General features: G+C 61.9%; 2 protein-coding genes across 2 annotated transcripts in view; both read right to left on the bottom strand.

Annotated features, from left to right (window-relative positions):
* Window positions 1-556: 556 nt before the first annotated feature.
* On the bottom strand, window positions 557-5,939 carry SCRT1 (scratch family transcriptional repressor 1). The gene is made up of 2 exons (XM_039721562.1): window positions 5,693-5,939; window positions 557-1,653 (listed from the first exon to the last, which is right to left on the bottom strand). Exons 1-2 carry the CDS (start codon window positions 5,802-5,804, stop codon window positions 926-928), a joined length of 840 nt encoding a protein of 279 aa, XP_039577496.1. The 5' UTR covers window positions 5,805-5,939; the 3' UTR covers window positions 557-925.
* Window positions 5,940-8,455: 2,516 nt separating this feature from the next.
* The window catches only part of LOC120508193 (collagen alpha-5(IV) chain-like), a gene marked incomplete at its 5' end in the record, with an annotated part of 10,926 nt that continues 6,938 nt past the window's right edge, over window positions 8,456-12,443 (bottom strand). Inside the window, 4 exons of the mRNA XM_039721563.1 lie at window positions 8,456-10,053; window positions 10,351-10,572; window positions 10,686-10,805; window positions 11,102-11,236. Of these exons, the coding sequence (XP_039577497.1) occupies window positions 8,596-10,053; window positions 10,351-10,572; window positions 10,686-10,805; window positions 11,102-11,236 (1,935 nt within the window). The remainder of the gene's footprint in view (window positions 10,054-10,350; window positions 10,573-10,685; window positions 10,806-11,101; window positions 11,237-12,443) is intronic.

Below are 12,443 nucleotides of genomic sequence, written 5' to 3'. Positions count from 1 at the left end.
GAGGTGAATCCTGACGAGTGAAATTTGAAGGGTGAATTTTGAAAGGCGGATTCTGAAGGGTGAATTTTGGGAGGTGAATCCTGAAGGGTGGAATTTGAAAAGGTGGATTTCGAGAGGTGAATCCTGACGAGTGAAATTTGAAGGGTGAATCCTGAAGGGTGAAATTTGAGAGGTGAATCCTGAAGGGTGAATTTTGAGAGGTGAATCCTGAAAGGTGAAATTTGAAGTGAGAATTTTGAGAGGTGAATCCTGAAGGGCGAATCCTGACAGGTGGAATTTGAAGAGTGAATTTTGAGAGGTGAATCCTGAAGGGCGAATCCTGACAGGTGGAATTTGAAGAGTGAATTTTGAGAGGTGAATCCTGAAGGGCGAATCCTGACAGGTAAATTTTGAGAGGTGAATCTTGAGAGGTGAATCTTGAGAGGTGAATCCTGACAGGTGAATCTTGAGAGGTGAATCCTGACAGGTGAATTTTGAGTGGCAAATCCTGACAGGTGAATTTTGAGGGGTGAATCCTGACAGGTGAATTTTGAGTGGCGAATCCTGACAGGTGAACTTTGAGAGGTGAATCCTGACAGGTGAACTTTGAGTGGCGAATCCTGACAGGTGAATTTTGAAGGGTGAACTTTGAGAGGTGAATCCTGACAGGTGAATTTTGAGAGGTGAATCCTGACAGGTGATTTTTGAGGGGTGAATCCTGACAGGTGATTTTTGAGGGGTGAATCCTGAAGGGCGAGCCCTGCCGGCCGCAATCCGAGGCGCCCATCCCGACGGAAGCTCCATCCCGCCGGATCACCCCTCGGGGCCGAACTCGGCGGGGCTGAACTCGGGGGCTGACCTCTCCCCCTGCATCCCGGAGGGGCGAATTCCGCCCGGAGGAGCCTCCAGAGCGGGGCGGGCTCTGCCGGGCGGGGGTCGCGGCCCCTCAGGGGCGCAGGGGGCTGAGGGGCGCCGCGGCCCCCTTGAAGCAGGCGGACTCGTAGTGCTTGTTGAGATAGGATTTGAGGGCGAAGGTTTTGCTGCAGCGCTTGCACTTGAAGTGCTTGAAGGCCGAGTGGGTCTGCATGTGGGCGCGCAGGTTGGAGCGGTCGGCGAAGGCTTTGCCGCAGTGCGCGCAGCCGAACGGCTTCTCGCCGGTGTGCGAGCGCATGTGGCCCTGCAGCAGCCAGGGCCGGCTGAACGCCTTGCCGCACACCTGGCACTTGTGCTTCAGGTCGTGCGTCAGCAGGTGCATGGCCATGGCCGGCATGGAGACGTACACCTTGCCGCAGGTGGGACACTTCTTGGCCATCTTGCTGTCCAGGCTGCGGTGGGTCTGCTTGTGGCGGCTCAGGTTGGACGAGGTGGCGTAGCTCTTGCCGCACTCGCCGCACGTGTGGCGGGGCAGGCTCCGCGCCGCCGCGCCGCTCACCTTGCGCCGGGAGCGGCCGTCCGTGATGAAGAAGGCGTCCACGGCGTAGCCCTCGCTCACGGCCGCGTCGCCGTTGATGTAGCCGCCGGCCATGCCCGAGCCGGGGCTGTCGGGGGGCTCCGAGTCGCCCCCGCCGAAGTCGCCGCGGCCGCCGGGGTACAGCGAGCCCGGGGACGGCACCTTGAGCGCGGCCTCGGCGTCGCCCTCGAAGGCCGAGGGGGCCATGTAGTCGCTGAGGTACCCTGGGGACAGCGCGGGGACAGCGGTCAGGGACGGGGTGGCGCTGGGGACGCGCGGGGGGGAGCTGGGGGCCCTGGGTGTCACCCTGGTTGTCCCCTGTGTGTCCCTCCTGTGTCCCCCTGTTTGTCCCGTGTCTGTCCCTCCTGTGTCCCCCTGTGTGTCCCATGAATGTCCCGTGTCTGTCCCTTCTGTGTCCCCCTGTGTGTCCCTTGTGTGTCCCTCCTGTCCCCTGTTTGTCCCCTGTGTGTGGCTCGTGTGTCCCCTGTCTATCCCTCCTGTGTCCCCTGTGTGTCCTGTGTCTGTCACTCCTGTGTCACCCTGGTTATCCCCTGTGTGTCCCCCTGAGTGTCCCATATCTGTCCCTCCTGTGTCCCCCTGTGTGTCCCATATCTGTCCCTCCTGTGTCCCCCTGTGTGTCCCCTGGCTGTCCCGTGTTTGTCCCCTGTGTGTCCCCCTGTGTGTCCCTTGTGTGTCCCTTCTGTCCCCTTGTGTGTCCCCCTGTGTCCCCTGTGTGTCCCCTGTGTGTCCCTCCTGTGTCCCCCTGTTTGTCCCGTGTGCGTCCCGTGTGTCCCTCCTGTGTCCCCCTGTGTGTCCCCTGGCTGTCCCGTGTTTGTCCCCTGTGTGTCCCCCTGTGTGTCCCCTGGCTGTCCCGTGTTTGTCCCCTGTGTGTCCCCCTGTGTGTCCCCTGGCTGTCCCGTGTTTGTCCCCTGTGTGTCCCCCTGTGTGTCCCCTGGCTGTCCCGTGTTTGTCCCCTGTGTGTCCCCCTGTGTGTCCCCTGGCTGTCCCGTGTTTGTCCCCTGTGTGTCCCCCTGTGTGTCCCCTGGCTGTCCCGTGTTTGTCCCCTGTGTGTCCCCCTGTGTGTCCCCTGGCTGTCCCGTGTTTGTCCCCTGTGTGTCCCCCTGTGTGTCCCCTGGCTGTCCCGTGTTTGTCCCCTGTGTGTCCCCCTGTGTGTCCCCTGTCTGTCCCTCCTGTGTCCCCCTGTTTGTCCCGTGTGTGTCCCCTGTGTCCCTCCTGTCCCCCTGTGTGTCCCTCCTGTGTCCCCCTGGCTGGTCCGTGTGTGTCCCTCCTGTGTCCCTCTGGTTGTCCCCTCCTGTGTCCCCTCCTGTGTCCCCCGTCTGTCCCTCCTGTGTCCCCCTGTGTCCCCCGTGTGTGTCCCGTGTGTGTCCCGTGTGTGTCCCGTGTGTGTCCCTCCTGTGTCACCCTGGTTATCCCCTGTGTGTCCCCATTTGTCCTGTGTGTCCCTTCTGTGTCCCCCTGTTTGTCACGTGTCTGTCACTCCTGTGTCCCCCTGTGCGTCCCGTGTGTGTCCCTTCTGTGTCCCCCCTGTGTCCCCCTGGCTGTCCCTCCTGTGTCCCTTCTGTGTCCCACTGGCTCCCCCTGGCTGTCTCCTTTGTCGCTGCGTGTCCCTCCTGTGTCCCCCTGTGTGTCCCCCTGGTTGTCCCACCCTGTGTGCCCTGTCTGTCCCGTGTCTGTCCCTCCTGTGTCCCTTCTGTGTCCCCCTGCGTGTCCCCCTGTGTCTCCCTGGCTGTCCCTCCTGTGTCCCTTCTGTGTCCCACTGGCTCCCCCTGGCTGTCTCCTTTGTCGCTGCGTGTCCCTCCTGTGTCCCCCTGTTTGTCCCTCCTGTGTCCCCCTGTCTGTCCCGTGTCTGTCCCTCCTGTGTCCCCCTGTGTGTCCTGTGTCCCCTGCCCCCCATCTGCCCGTCCCCCTGTCTGTCCCCTGCTTGTCCCCTTGTCTGTCACACTCTGACACTGCTTGTCCCCCGCCTGTCCCCTTGTCTGTCCTGTCACCTCTCTGTCACCCGCCTGTGCCCTGCTTGTCCCCCTGTCGGTCCCCCTTCCCGGCCCCCTGTCCATCCCCTGTCTGTCCCTCTGTCTGTCCCCTTCTCTGTCACACTGTCCCCCGGTCTGTCCCCCTTCCTGACCCCCGGCCCATCCCCCTGCCACACTGCGCCCGACTCGACTCCTGCCCTTGTCCCTTGTCCCTTGTCCCTTGTCCCTTGTCGCTCATCTCTTGTCCCTTGTCCCCGTCCCCCCATCCCCCAAAAATCCCGCACACCCCCACACCCACCGCCCTCCCCACGTCAGCCCTGCCTGTCCCCTGTCCCCTGTCCCTGTCCCCTCTCCCCTATCCCTGTCCCGTGTCCCCATCCTGCCGCTGGTTCCCTGTCTCTGCTCTTTGCCCCTGTCCCTGTCCCTGTCCCCTGTTCCCTGTCCTCCTGTCCCCCTGTCCCTGTCCCCTGTCTCTGTCCCTTGTCCCTGCCCTTAACCCCTTGTCTCTGTCCCTGTCCCTGCCCTCACCCCCTGTCCCTGTCCTTTCACCCTGTCCCCATCCCTGTCCCTGTGCCAGTCCCGTGTCCCCGTCCCCATCCCTGCCCTTAACCCCTTGTCTCTGTCCCTTTCCCCTGTCCCTGTCCCTGTCCCTGCTGCCAGCCCTGCCCTTTCCCCTGTCCCCTGTCCCCATCCCCATCCCTGTCCTTAACCCCTTGTCTCTGTCCCTGTCCTTGTCCCCTGTCCCCTGTCCCTGTCCCTTCCCGCAGCCCCCTGTCCCCATCCCTGCCCGTGTCCCTGTCATTGTCGCTGCCATTGGCTCCTGTCCCTGTCCCCTACTCCTGACGCTGTCCCCATCCCTGTCCCCTCAGTCCCGAACCCGGACTCTCTCCCTGTCCCCTGTCCCCATCCCTGTCATTGGCTCCTGTCCCTGTCCCTTGTCCCTGTTCCCATCCCTGCCCGCATCTCTGTCCCCTGTCCCTTGTCCCCGCATTCCTGTCCCCATCCCTGCCATTGGCTCCTGTCCCTGTCCCTTGTCCCTGTTCCCATCCCTGCCCGCATCTCTGTCCCCTGTCCCTTGTCCCCGCATTCCTGTCCCCATCCCTGCCGCTGGCTTCCTGTCCCTTGCCTTGTCGCTGTCCCTGTCCCTGTCCCTGTGCCCTTGTCCCTGTGCCCTGTCCCTGTGCCCTGTGCCTGTCACTGTGCCCTGTCCCTGTGCCTGTCCCTGTCCCTGTGTCCTGTGCCCTGTCCCTTGTCGCTGTCTCTGTCCCTGTGCCCTTGTCCCTGTCCCCGCAGTCCCGGCCACTGTTCCCTGTCCCCGCAGTCCCTGTCCCCATCGCTGCCCGCATCTCCGCTCTGTTCCTTGTCTCTGTCCTCTTGTCCCCTGTCCCTTGTCCCCTGTCCGGGTCCCCATCCCTGCCCCCAACCCCCCGCACCTCTTCCTCCCCTTGTCCTTGTCCCTCACCCCTGTCCCCGCAGTTCCTGTCCCCTGTTCCCGCAGTCTTTGTCCCCTGTCCCAGTCCCTGTCCCCGCAGTTCCTGTCCCCTGTCCCTGCAGTCCCTGTCCCCTGTCCCCGCAGTCCGCGTCCCCTGTCCCCGTCCCTCCTTCTTCCATCTCCGCATCGCTGCCCTCACCTGCTGTCCCTTCCCTTGTCGCTGTCCCTGCGCCAGCATCCCCTGTCCCTTCCCTTGTCACCGTCCCTTCCCTTGTCGCTGTCCCTTCCCTTGTCACTGTCCCTTCCCTTGTCGCTGTCCCCATCGCTGCCCTCACCCCGTTGTCCCTTCCCTTGTCGCTGTCCCTTCCCTTGTCGCTGTCCCCGTCCCTGCGGCAGCATCCCCAGTCCCTTCCCTTGTCGCTGTCCCCGTCCGTGCCCGCAGCCCGGTCCCTGCCTCCCGCATCCCGTCCCTTCCCCTGTGGCCGCTGTCCTTTCCCCCGTGTCCCTTTCCCCGTGTCCCTTCCCCTGTGTCCCTTCCCCTGTGTCCCTCCCCCTGTGGCCGCTGTCCCTTCCCCTGTGTCCCTCCCCCGGTGTCCCTCCCCCTGTGGCCGCTGTCCCTTCCCCTGTGTCCCTCCCCCGGTGTCCCTCCCCCTGTGGCCGCTGTCCCTTTCCCTGTGTCCCTTCCCCTGTGTCCCTTCCCCTGTGGCCGCTCCCCTGTGTCCCTTCCCCTGTGTCCCTTCCCCTGTGTCCCGGCGGCGGCGGCGCGGCGGAATGCGGCGGTTCCCGGCCGGGGGAAGGGGGGCCCGCGGGGCCCGGCGGGGCCCGGCGCTCGGTATTTACCCTTCTCGTGCAGCCGGGAGCCGAAATCCGCCCGGGCGCGGCCGTACGGGGCGTCGAGGCCGGCGGGGAAGTCATCGAGCTTCACCTTCTTCACCAGGAACGACCTGGGCATGGTTCCTCCGGGGACCGGGCCCGGCCCCGCCGCCACAAAGGGCCCCCCCCGGGCGGGGGGGCGCGGGCGGGGGGTGCCGAACCGAGCTACGGCTTTGTGCGGCGGGCGCGGCCGCCCAGCTCCGGGCCGGGGCCGCCCGCAGCCGACCGGGGTTCGGGGAGGGATAGGATCGGGAGAATCCCGGGATTTGGGGAGGGATGGGAGCCGGGAGAATCCCGGGATTCGGGGAGGGATGGGAGCCGGGAGAATCCCGGGATTCGGGGAGGGATGGGAGCCGGGAGAATCCCGGGATTCGGGAAGCGATCGGAGATGGGAGAATCCCGGGATTCGGGGAGATTGGAGCCGGGGGAATTCCGAGATTCGGGGAGCGATGGGAGCCGGGAGAATCCCGGGATTTCGGGGAGAATTGGGAGCTTTAGGACCCGGGAGAATCCCGGGATTCGGGGAGCGATCAGAGCCGGGAGAATCCCGGGACTCGGGAAGAGCTTGGAACCGGGAGAATCCCGGGGTTTGGGGGGAAATGGGGAGCTTTAGGAGCCGGGGGAATCCCGGGATTTGGGGAGCGATCGGAGCCGGGAGAATCCCGGGATTCGGGGGGGAATGTGGAGGGATTGGAGCTCGGAGAATCCCGGAATTCGGGGAGCGGTTGGAGCCGGGGGAATCCCGGGATTTGGGGAGCGTTAGGATCGGGAGAATCCCGGGATTTGGGGAGCGAACAGAGCCGGGAGAATCCCGGGATTTGGGGGGGAATTGCGAGCTTTAGGACCCGGGGGAATCCCGGGATTTGGGGAGCGATTGGAGCCGGGGGAATCCCGGGATTTGGGGAGCGATGGGAACCGGGAGAATCCCGGGATTTGGAGGGAGATTGGAGCCGTGAGAATCCCGGCATTCGGGGAGATTGGAGCCGTGAGAATCCCGGCATTCGGGGAGATTGGAGCCGGGGGAATCCCGGGATTCGGGGGGCGGCGGGAGCCGGGAGAATCCCGGGATTTGGGGAGCGATCGGAGCCGGAAGAATCCCGGGATTTGGGGAGCGATGGGAACCGGGAGAATCCCGGGATTTGGGGGGAAATGGAGAGGGAATGCATCTCGGAGAATCCCAAGATTTGGGGGGAATTGGGAGCTTTAGAACCCAGAAGAATCCAGGAATTTGGGGAGAGATTGGAGCCGGGGAAATCCCGGAATTTTTTTTTTTTTATATTTGGGACCTTTAGGACCCGGGAGAATCCCGGAATTTTTGGGGGTATTTGGGAGAATTGGGAGCTTTAGGATCAGGAGAATCCCGGAATTTCGGGGATTGTGGGACCTTTAGGAGCCGGGAGAATCCCGGAATTTTGGGGGGATTTGGGAGCTTTAGGAGCCGCGAGAATCCCAAAACGGAATTTTGGGGAATTTGGGGGATCCCTCAGAGCCGGGAGAATCCCAAAACTGAATTTTGGGGGAATTGGGAAATCTGGGAACTCTGAGAATCCCAAAATTGAATTTTGGGGCAATTGGGAAATCTGGAACCTGGGAAAATCCCAGAATTGAATTTTGGGGGAATTGTGAAATCTGGGAACTCTGAGAATCCCAAAACTGAATTTTGGGGGAATTGGGAACTCTGGGTCTTGGGAGAATCCGAAAATTGAATTTTTGGGGGAACTTTGGGAGCAGAGGGAGAGCTGGATTTGGGGTTAAAAGGGGAAAAATGGAGAAAATGGGTGAATTTTTGGGGGAACTTTGGGAGCAGAGGGAGAGCTGGATTTGGGGTTAAAAGGGGAAAAAACGGGGAAAATGGGAATAAAGGGGAAATGGGAATGGGGAAAATGGGAATAATGGGAAAAATTGGAATGGGAGAAATGGGATAAATGGGAATGATGGGAATGGGGAAATGGGAAAAATGGAAACATGGGAAAATGGGGATGGGGAGAAATGGGGAAAATGGGAAAATTCGACAAGTGGGAATAATGGGAATGGGGAAAATGAGAATGGGATTGGGGAAAATGGGAACGGGAAAATGGGAATGGGATTGGGAATGGGGAAAATGGAATAAATGGGAATAATGGGAATGGGGAAATGGGAAAAAAGGGAATAATGGGAATAATGAGGAAAATGGGGAAAATGGGACTGGGGGAAATGGAGAAAATTGGAATAATGGGATAAATGGGAATGGGGAAAAATGGGATAAATAGGAATAATGGGAATGGGGGAAATGGGAAAAAGGGAGGAAATGGGAATAATGGGAATAATGGGAATAATGGGAATGGGAGAAATGGAGAAAATTGGAATAATAGGAATGGGGGAAATGGGAAAAAAGGGGAAAAGGGGAAAATGGGAATAATAGGAATGGGGAAAATGGGATTGGGATTGGAAATGGGGAAAATGGGGAAAATGGGAATGGGGAGTGCTGGGATCCAGGAAAATCCCAAAATTTGGGGTTTGTGGACTCAAAGAATTCTGGGAGAATCCCAAAATTTGGGGTCGGGGGGAATTCGGGGAGCGCTGGGATCCGGGGGAATCCCAGAATTTTGGGAGGCTGAAAAATCCTGGAAATCCCAAATTTCTGGGGGGAAATCCAGGAAAACTCCAGAATTTTGGGAGCCCAAATCCCAATTTGGTTTTTTTTGGGGAGGGGGAGGACGCCGGGAATTGGGGCAGGGGTCTCCCCACCCCTCCCCCACCCCCGACAGGCCGCGAGCAATCAGGGAGGCTTCATTTGCATCTCATCAGCATCTTATTACCATCTCGTTACCATCTCGTTAGCATGCGATTAGCATCTCATTAGCATCTGATCGAGCTCGGGGGGGGCTCGGTCAGCCAGGTACGCACTGGGGCCGCACAGGTGACCTCCGGGGGGTCCCGGGGGGGCTCTCGGGGGTCCCGGGGGGGCTCCGAGGGGTCCCAGGTGAGCTCCGAGGGGTCCCAGGTGGGCTCTCAGCTTGCCCAGGTGGGCTCTGAGCTTGCCCAGGTGATTTCTCAAGTTGCCCAGGTGAGCTCTGAGCTTGCCCAGATGATTTCTCAAGTTGCCCAGGTGGGCTCTGAGCTTGCCCAGGTGATTTCTCAAGTTGCCCAGGTGAGCTCTGAGCTTGCCCAGATGATTTCTCAAGTTGCCCAGGTGGGCTCTGAGCTTGCCCAGGTGGCGCCCAGCCCGCCCAGGCCGCTCTGCCGTCGCCCATCTGGCCTCGGAAGGTGCCCAGGTTGATGCCCAGGTTGCCCAGGTGGGCGCTCAGGTTGCCCAGCAGGGCGCCCAGGTTGTCCAGGTGGGCGCTCAGGTTGCCCAGGAGGGCGCCCAGCGTGCCCAGGCCGGCCCTGAGCTCGCCCAGGTGGCCGCCGGGCTTGTCCAGGCGCGAGTTGAGGTTGGCCAGGTGGGCCCTGAGCTCGCCCAGGTGCGCTCTGAGGTTGCCCAGGTGGGAGTTGAGCTTGTCCAGGTAAATCGTGAGGTGGCCCAGGCGGTGCTGAGGTGGCCCAGGTGGGCGCTGAGGTGGCCCAGGTGGGCGCTGAGGTGGCCCAGGTGGGCGCTGAGGTGGCCCAGGTGGGAACCGAGGTGGCCCAGGTGGGAGTTGAAGTTGTCCAGGTGGGAATTGAGGTGGTCCAGGTGGGCGCTGCACTTGTCCAGGTGGGAATTGGGGTGGCCCAGGTTGGAGATGAGGTGGCCCAGGTGGGCGTTGAAGTTGTCCAGGTGGGAGTTGAGGTGGCCGAAGTTGGAGATGAGGTTGCCCAGGTGGGAACTGAGGTTGTCCAGGTGGGAATTGAGGTGGCCCAGGTGGGAACTGAGGTGGCCCAGGTGGTCTCTGGGGTGGCCCAGGTTGGAGATGAGGCTGTCCAGGTGGACGCTGAGGTTGCCCAGGTGGGAACTGAGGTGGCCCAGGTGGGAACTGAGGTTGCCCAGCGATCTCTGGCACTGCCCAGGTGGGACTGAGGGTGCCCAGGTGGGTTCTTACACTGCCCAGGGAGCTCTCAGGTTGCCCAGGTGGTCTCTCAGGTGGCCCAGGTTGGAGCTGAGGTGGCCCAGGTGGTCTCTCAGGTGGTCCGGGAGGTCTCTCAGGTGGCCCGGGAGGTCTCTCAGGTTGTCCAGGCTGCAGCTGAGGTTGCCCAGGTGGTCCCTGAGGTTGCCCAGGTTGGAGCTGAGGTGGCCCGGGTGGTATCTCAGGTGGCCCAGGTTGGAGCTGAGGTTGCCCAGGTTGGAGCTGAGGTTGCTCAGGAGGTCTCTCAGGTTGCCCAGGTGGTCCCTGAGGTTGCCCAGGTTGGAGCTGAGGTTGCCCAGGTGGTCCCTGAGGTTGCCCAGGTTGGAGCTGAGGTGGCCCGGGTGGTATCTCAGGTGGCCCAGGTTGGAGCTGAGGTTGCCCAGGTTGGAGCTGAGGTGGCCCGGGAGGTATCTCAGGTGGCCCAGGTGGTATCTCAGGTTGCCCAGGTTGGAGCTGAGGTGGCCCGGGAGGTATCTCAGGTGGCCCAGGTGGTATCTCAGGTTGCCCAGGTTGGAGCTGAGGTGGCCCGGGTGGTCTCTCAGGTGGCCCGGGGAGCTCTGGGTTTGCCCGGGGGGCCCTGAGCGTGCCCAGGTGCAATCTGACGTAGCCCAGGTTGGCTCTGGCGTTGCCCAGCGAGGCTCCCAGGTTGCCCAGGTGGGCCTTGGCGTTGCCCAGGTGGGCTGTGGCATCGCCCAGGCACGTTCCCAGGTTGCCCAGGTAAACGCGCAGGTTGCCCAGGTCATTCTCAGGTGGCCCAGGGGGCTCTGGCATTGCCCAGGTGGGTCCTTGCATTGCCCAGGTGGCTCCGGGGTTGCCCAGGTGGCTCTGGGGTTGCCCAGGTGGGCTCTCAGGTTGCCCAGGTGGGCTCCGGGGTTGCCCAGGTGGCTCTGGGGTTGCCCAGGTGGCTCTGGGGTTGCCCAGGTGGGTGTTGATGTTGCCCAGGTGGTTCTGAGGCTGCCCAGGTAGGTGTTGATGTTGCCCAGGTGGGCTCTCAGGTTGCCCAGGTGGGCTCTCAGGTGCCCCAGGTGGGCTCTCAGGTGGCCCAGGTGGTTCTGAGGCTGCCCAGGTGGGTGTTGATGTTGCCCAGGCAGGTTCCGAGGTTGCCCAGGCAGGTTGTGAGGTTGCCCAGGTGCATCCTGGGATTGCCCAGGTGCATTCTCAGATTGTCCAAGAGGTTCTGAGGTTGCCCAGGTGGGCGCTGAGGTTGCCCAGGTGCATTCCCAGATTGCCCAGCTGGATCTTGAGGTTGCCCAGGTGCATCCTGGGATTGCCCAGGTGCATTCTCAGATTGTCCAAGAGGTTCTGAGGTTGCCCAGGTGGGCGCTGAGGTTGCCCAGGTGGATCCTGGGATTGCCCAGGTGGTTCTGAGGTTGCCCAGGTGGGCTCTGGGGTTGCCCAGGTGGGTGTTGATGTTGCCCAGGCAGATCCTGGCGTTGCCCAGGCAGGTTCCGAGGTTGCCCAGGTGGCTCTGAGGTTGCCCAGGTGCATCCTGGGATTGCCCAGGTGCATTCTCAGATTGTCCAAGAGGTTCTGAGGTTGCCCAGGTGGGCGCTGAGGTTGCCCAGGTGGATCCTGGGATTGCCCAGGTGGTTCTGAGGTTGCCCAGGGGGATCCTGAGGTTGCCCAGGTGGGCTCTCAGGTTGTCCAAAGGGTTCTGAGGTTGCCCAGGTGCATTCTCAGGCTGCCCAGGTGGCTCTGAGCTCGCCCAGGTGGGCTCTCAGGTTGTCCAAGAGGTTCTGAGGTTGCCCAGGTGGGCGCTGAGGTTGCCCAGGTGCATTCCCAGATTGCCCAGCTGGATCTTGAGGTTGCCCAGGTGCATCCTGGGATTGCCCAGGTGCGCTCTCAGGTTGTCCAAGGGGTTCTGAGGTTGCCCAGGTGGGCTCTGTCAGTTCCCAGGCAGGTTCTGAGGTTGCCCAGGTGATGCTGGGGTTGCCCAGGTGGCTCTCAGGTTGCCCAGGTGCATTCTCAGGTTGCCCATGGGGATCCTGGTGTTGCCCAGGTGAGTCCTGAGGTTGCCCAGGTGGATCCAGGGGTTGCCCAGGTGATGGTGGGGTCGCCCAGTGGGCTCTGAGGTTGCCCAGGTGGATCCTGGCATTGCCCAATTAGCTCTGAGCTCGCCCCGGTGTCTCTCAGGTTGCCCAGGTGCACTCTCAGCTTGCCCATGTGGATCCTGAGCTTGCCCAGCTGCATTCCCAGGTTGTCCAGGTGTCTCTCAGGTTGCCCAGCTGCATTCCCAGCTCACCCAGGTGTCTCTCAGGTTGCCCAGGTGTCTCTGGCATTGCCCAGCTGCATTCCCAGGTTGTCCAGGTGTCTCTCAGGTTGCCCAGGTGCATTCCCAGCTCACCCAGGTGTCTCTCAGGTTGCCCAGGTGTCTCTCAGGTTGCCCAGGTGCCTGCCCAGGTTGCCCAGGTGTCTCTGGCATTGCCCAGCTGCATGCCCAGGTTGCCCAGGTGTCTCTGGCATTGCCCAGGTGTCTCTCAGGTTGCCCAGGTGTCTCTCAGGTTGCCCAGGTGTCTCTCAGGTTGCCCAGGTGCATTCCCAGCTTGCCCAGGTGTCTCTGGCATTGCCCAGGTGTCTCTCAGGTTGCCCACATGGTCTCTCAGCTCGCCCAGGTGGTCTCTCAGAGGTTGCCCAGGTGCATGCCCAGGTTGCCCAGGTGTCTCTCAGGTTGCCCAGCTGCATGCCCAGGTTGCCCA

The sequence above is a fragment of the Passer montanus genome, unplaced genomic scaffold (genome assembly GCF_014805655.1).
Source record: "Passer montanus isolate IOZ18808 unplaced genomic scaffold, ASM1480565v1 scaffold455, whole genome shotgun sequence".
NCBI classification, from domain to species: Eukaryota; Metazoa; Chordata; class Aves; order Passeriformes; family Passeridae; genus Passer; species Passer montanus.
This window is presented reverse-complemented; position numbering and strand designations above follow the sequence as displayed.

What these genes read in the sequence shown, in the direction of transcription:
- SCRT1 (XM_039721562.1), bottom strand. Translation starts at nt 5,804, where the DNA reads ATGCCCAGGTCGTTCCTGGTGAAGAAGGTGAAGCTCGATGACTTCCCC. An exon ending in CTCCCGGCTGCACGAGAAGG is followed by an intron (nt 1,654 to 5,692) that starts GTAAATACCGAG and finishes CGCTGTCCCCAG; the next exon opens with GGTACCTCAGCGACTACATG.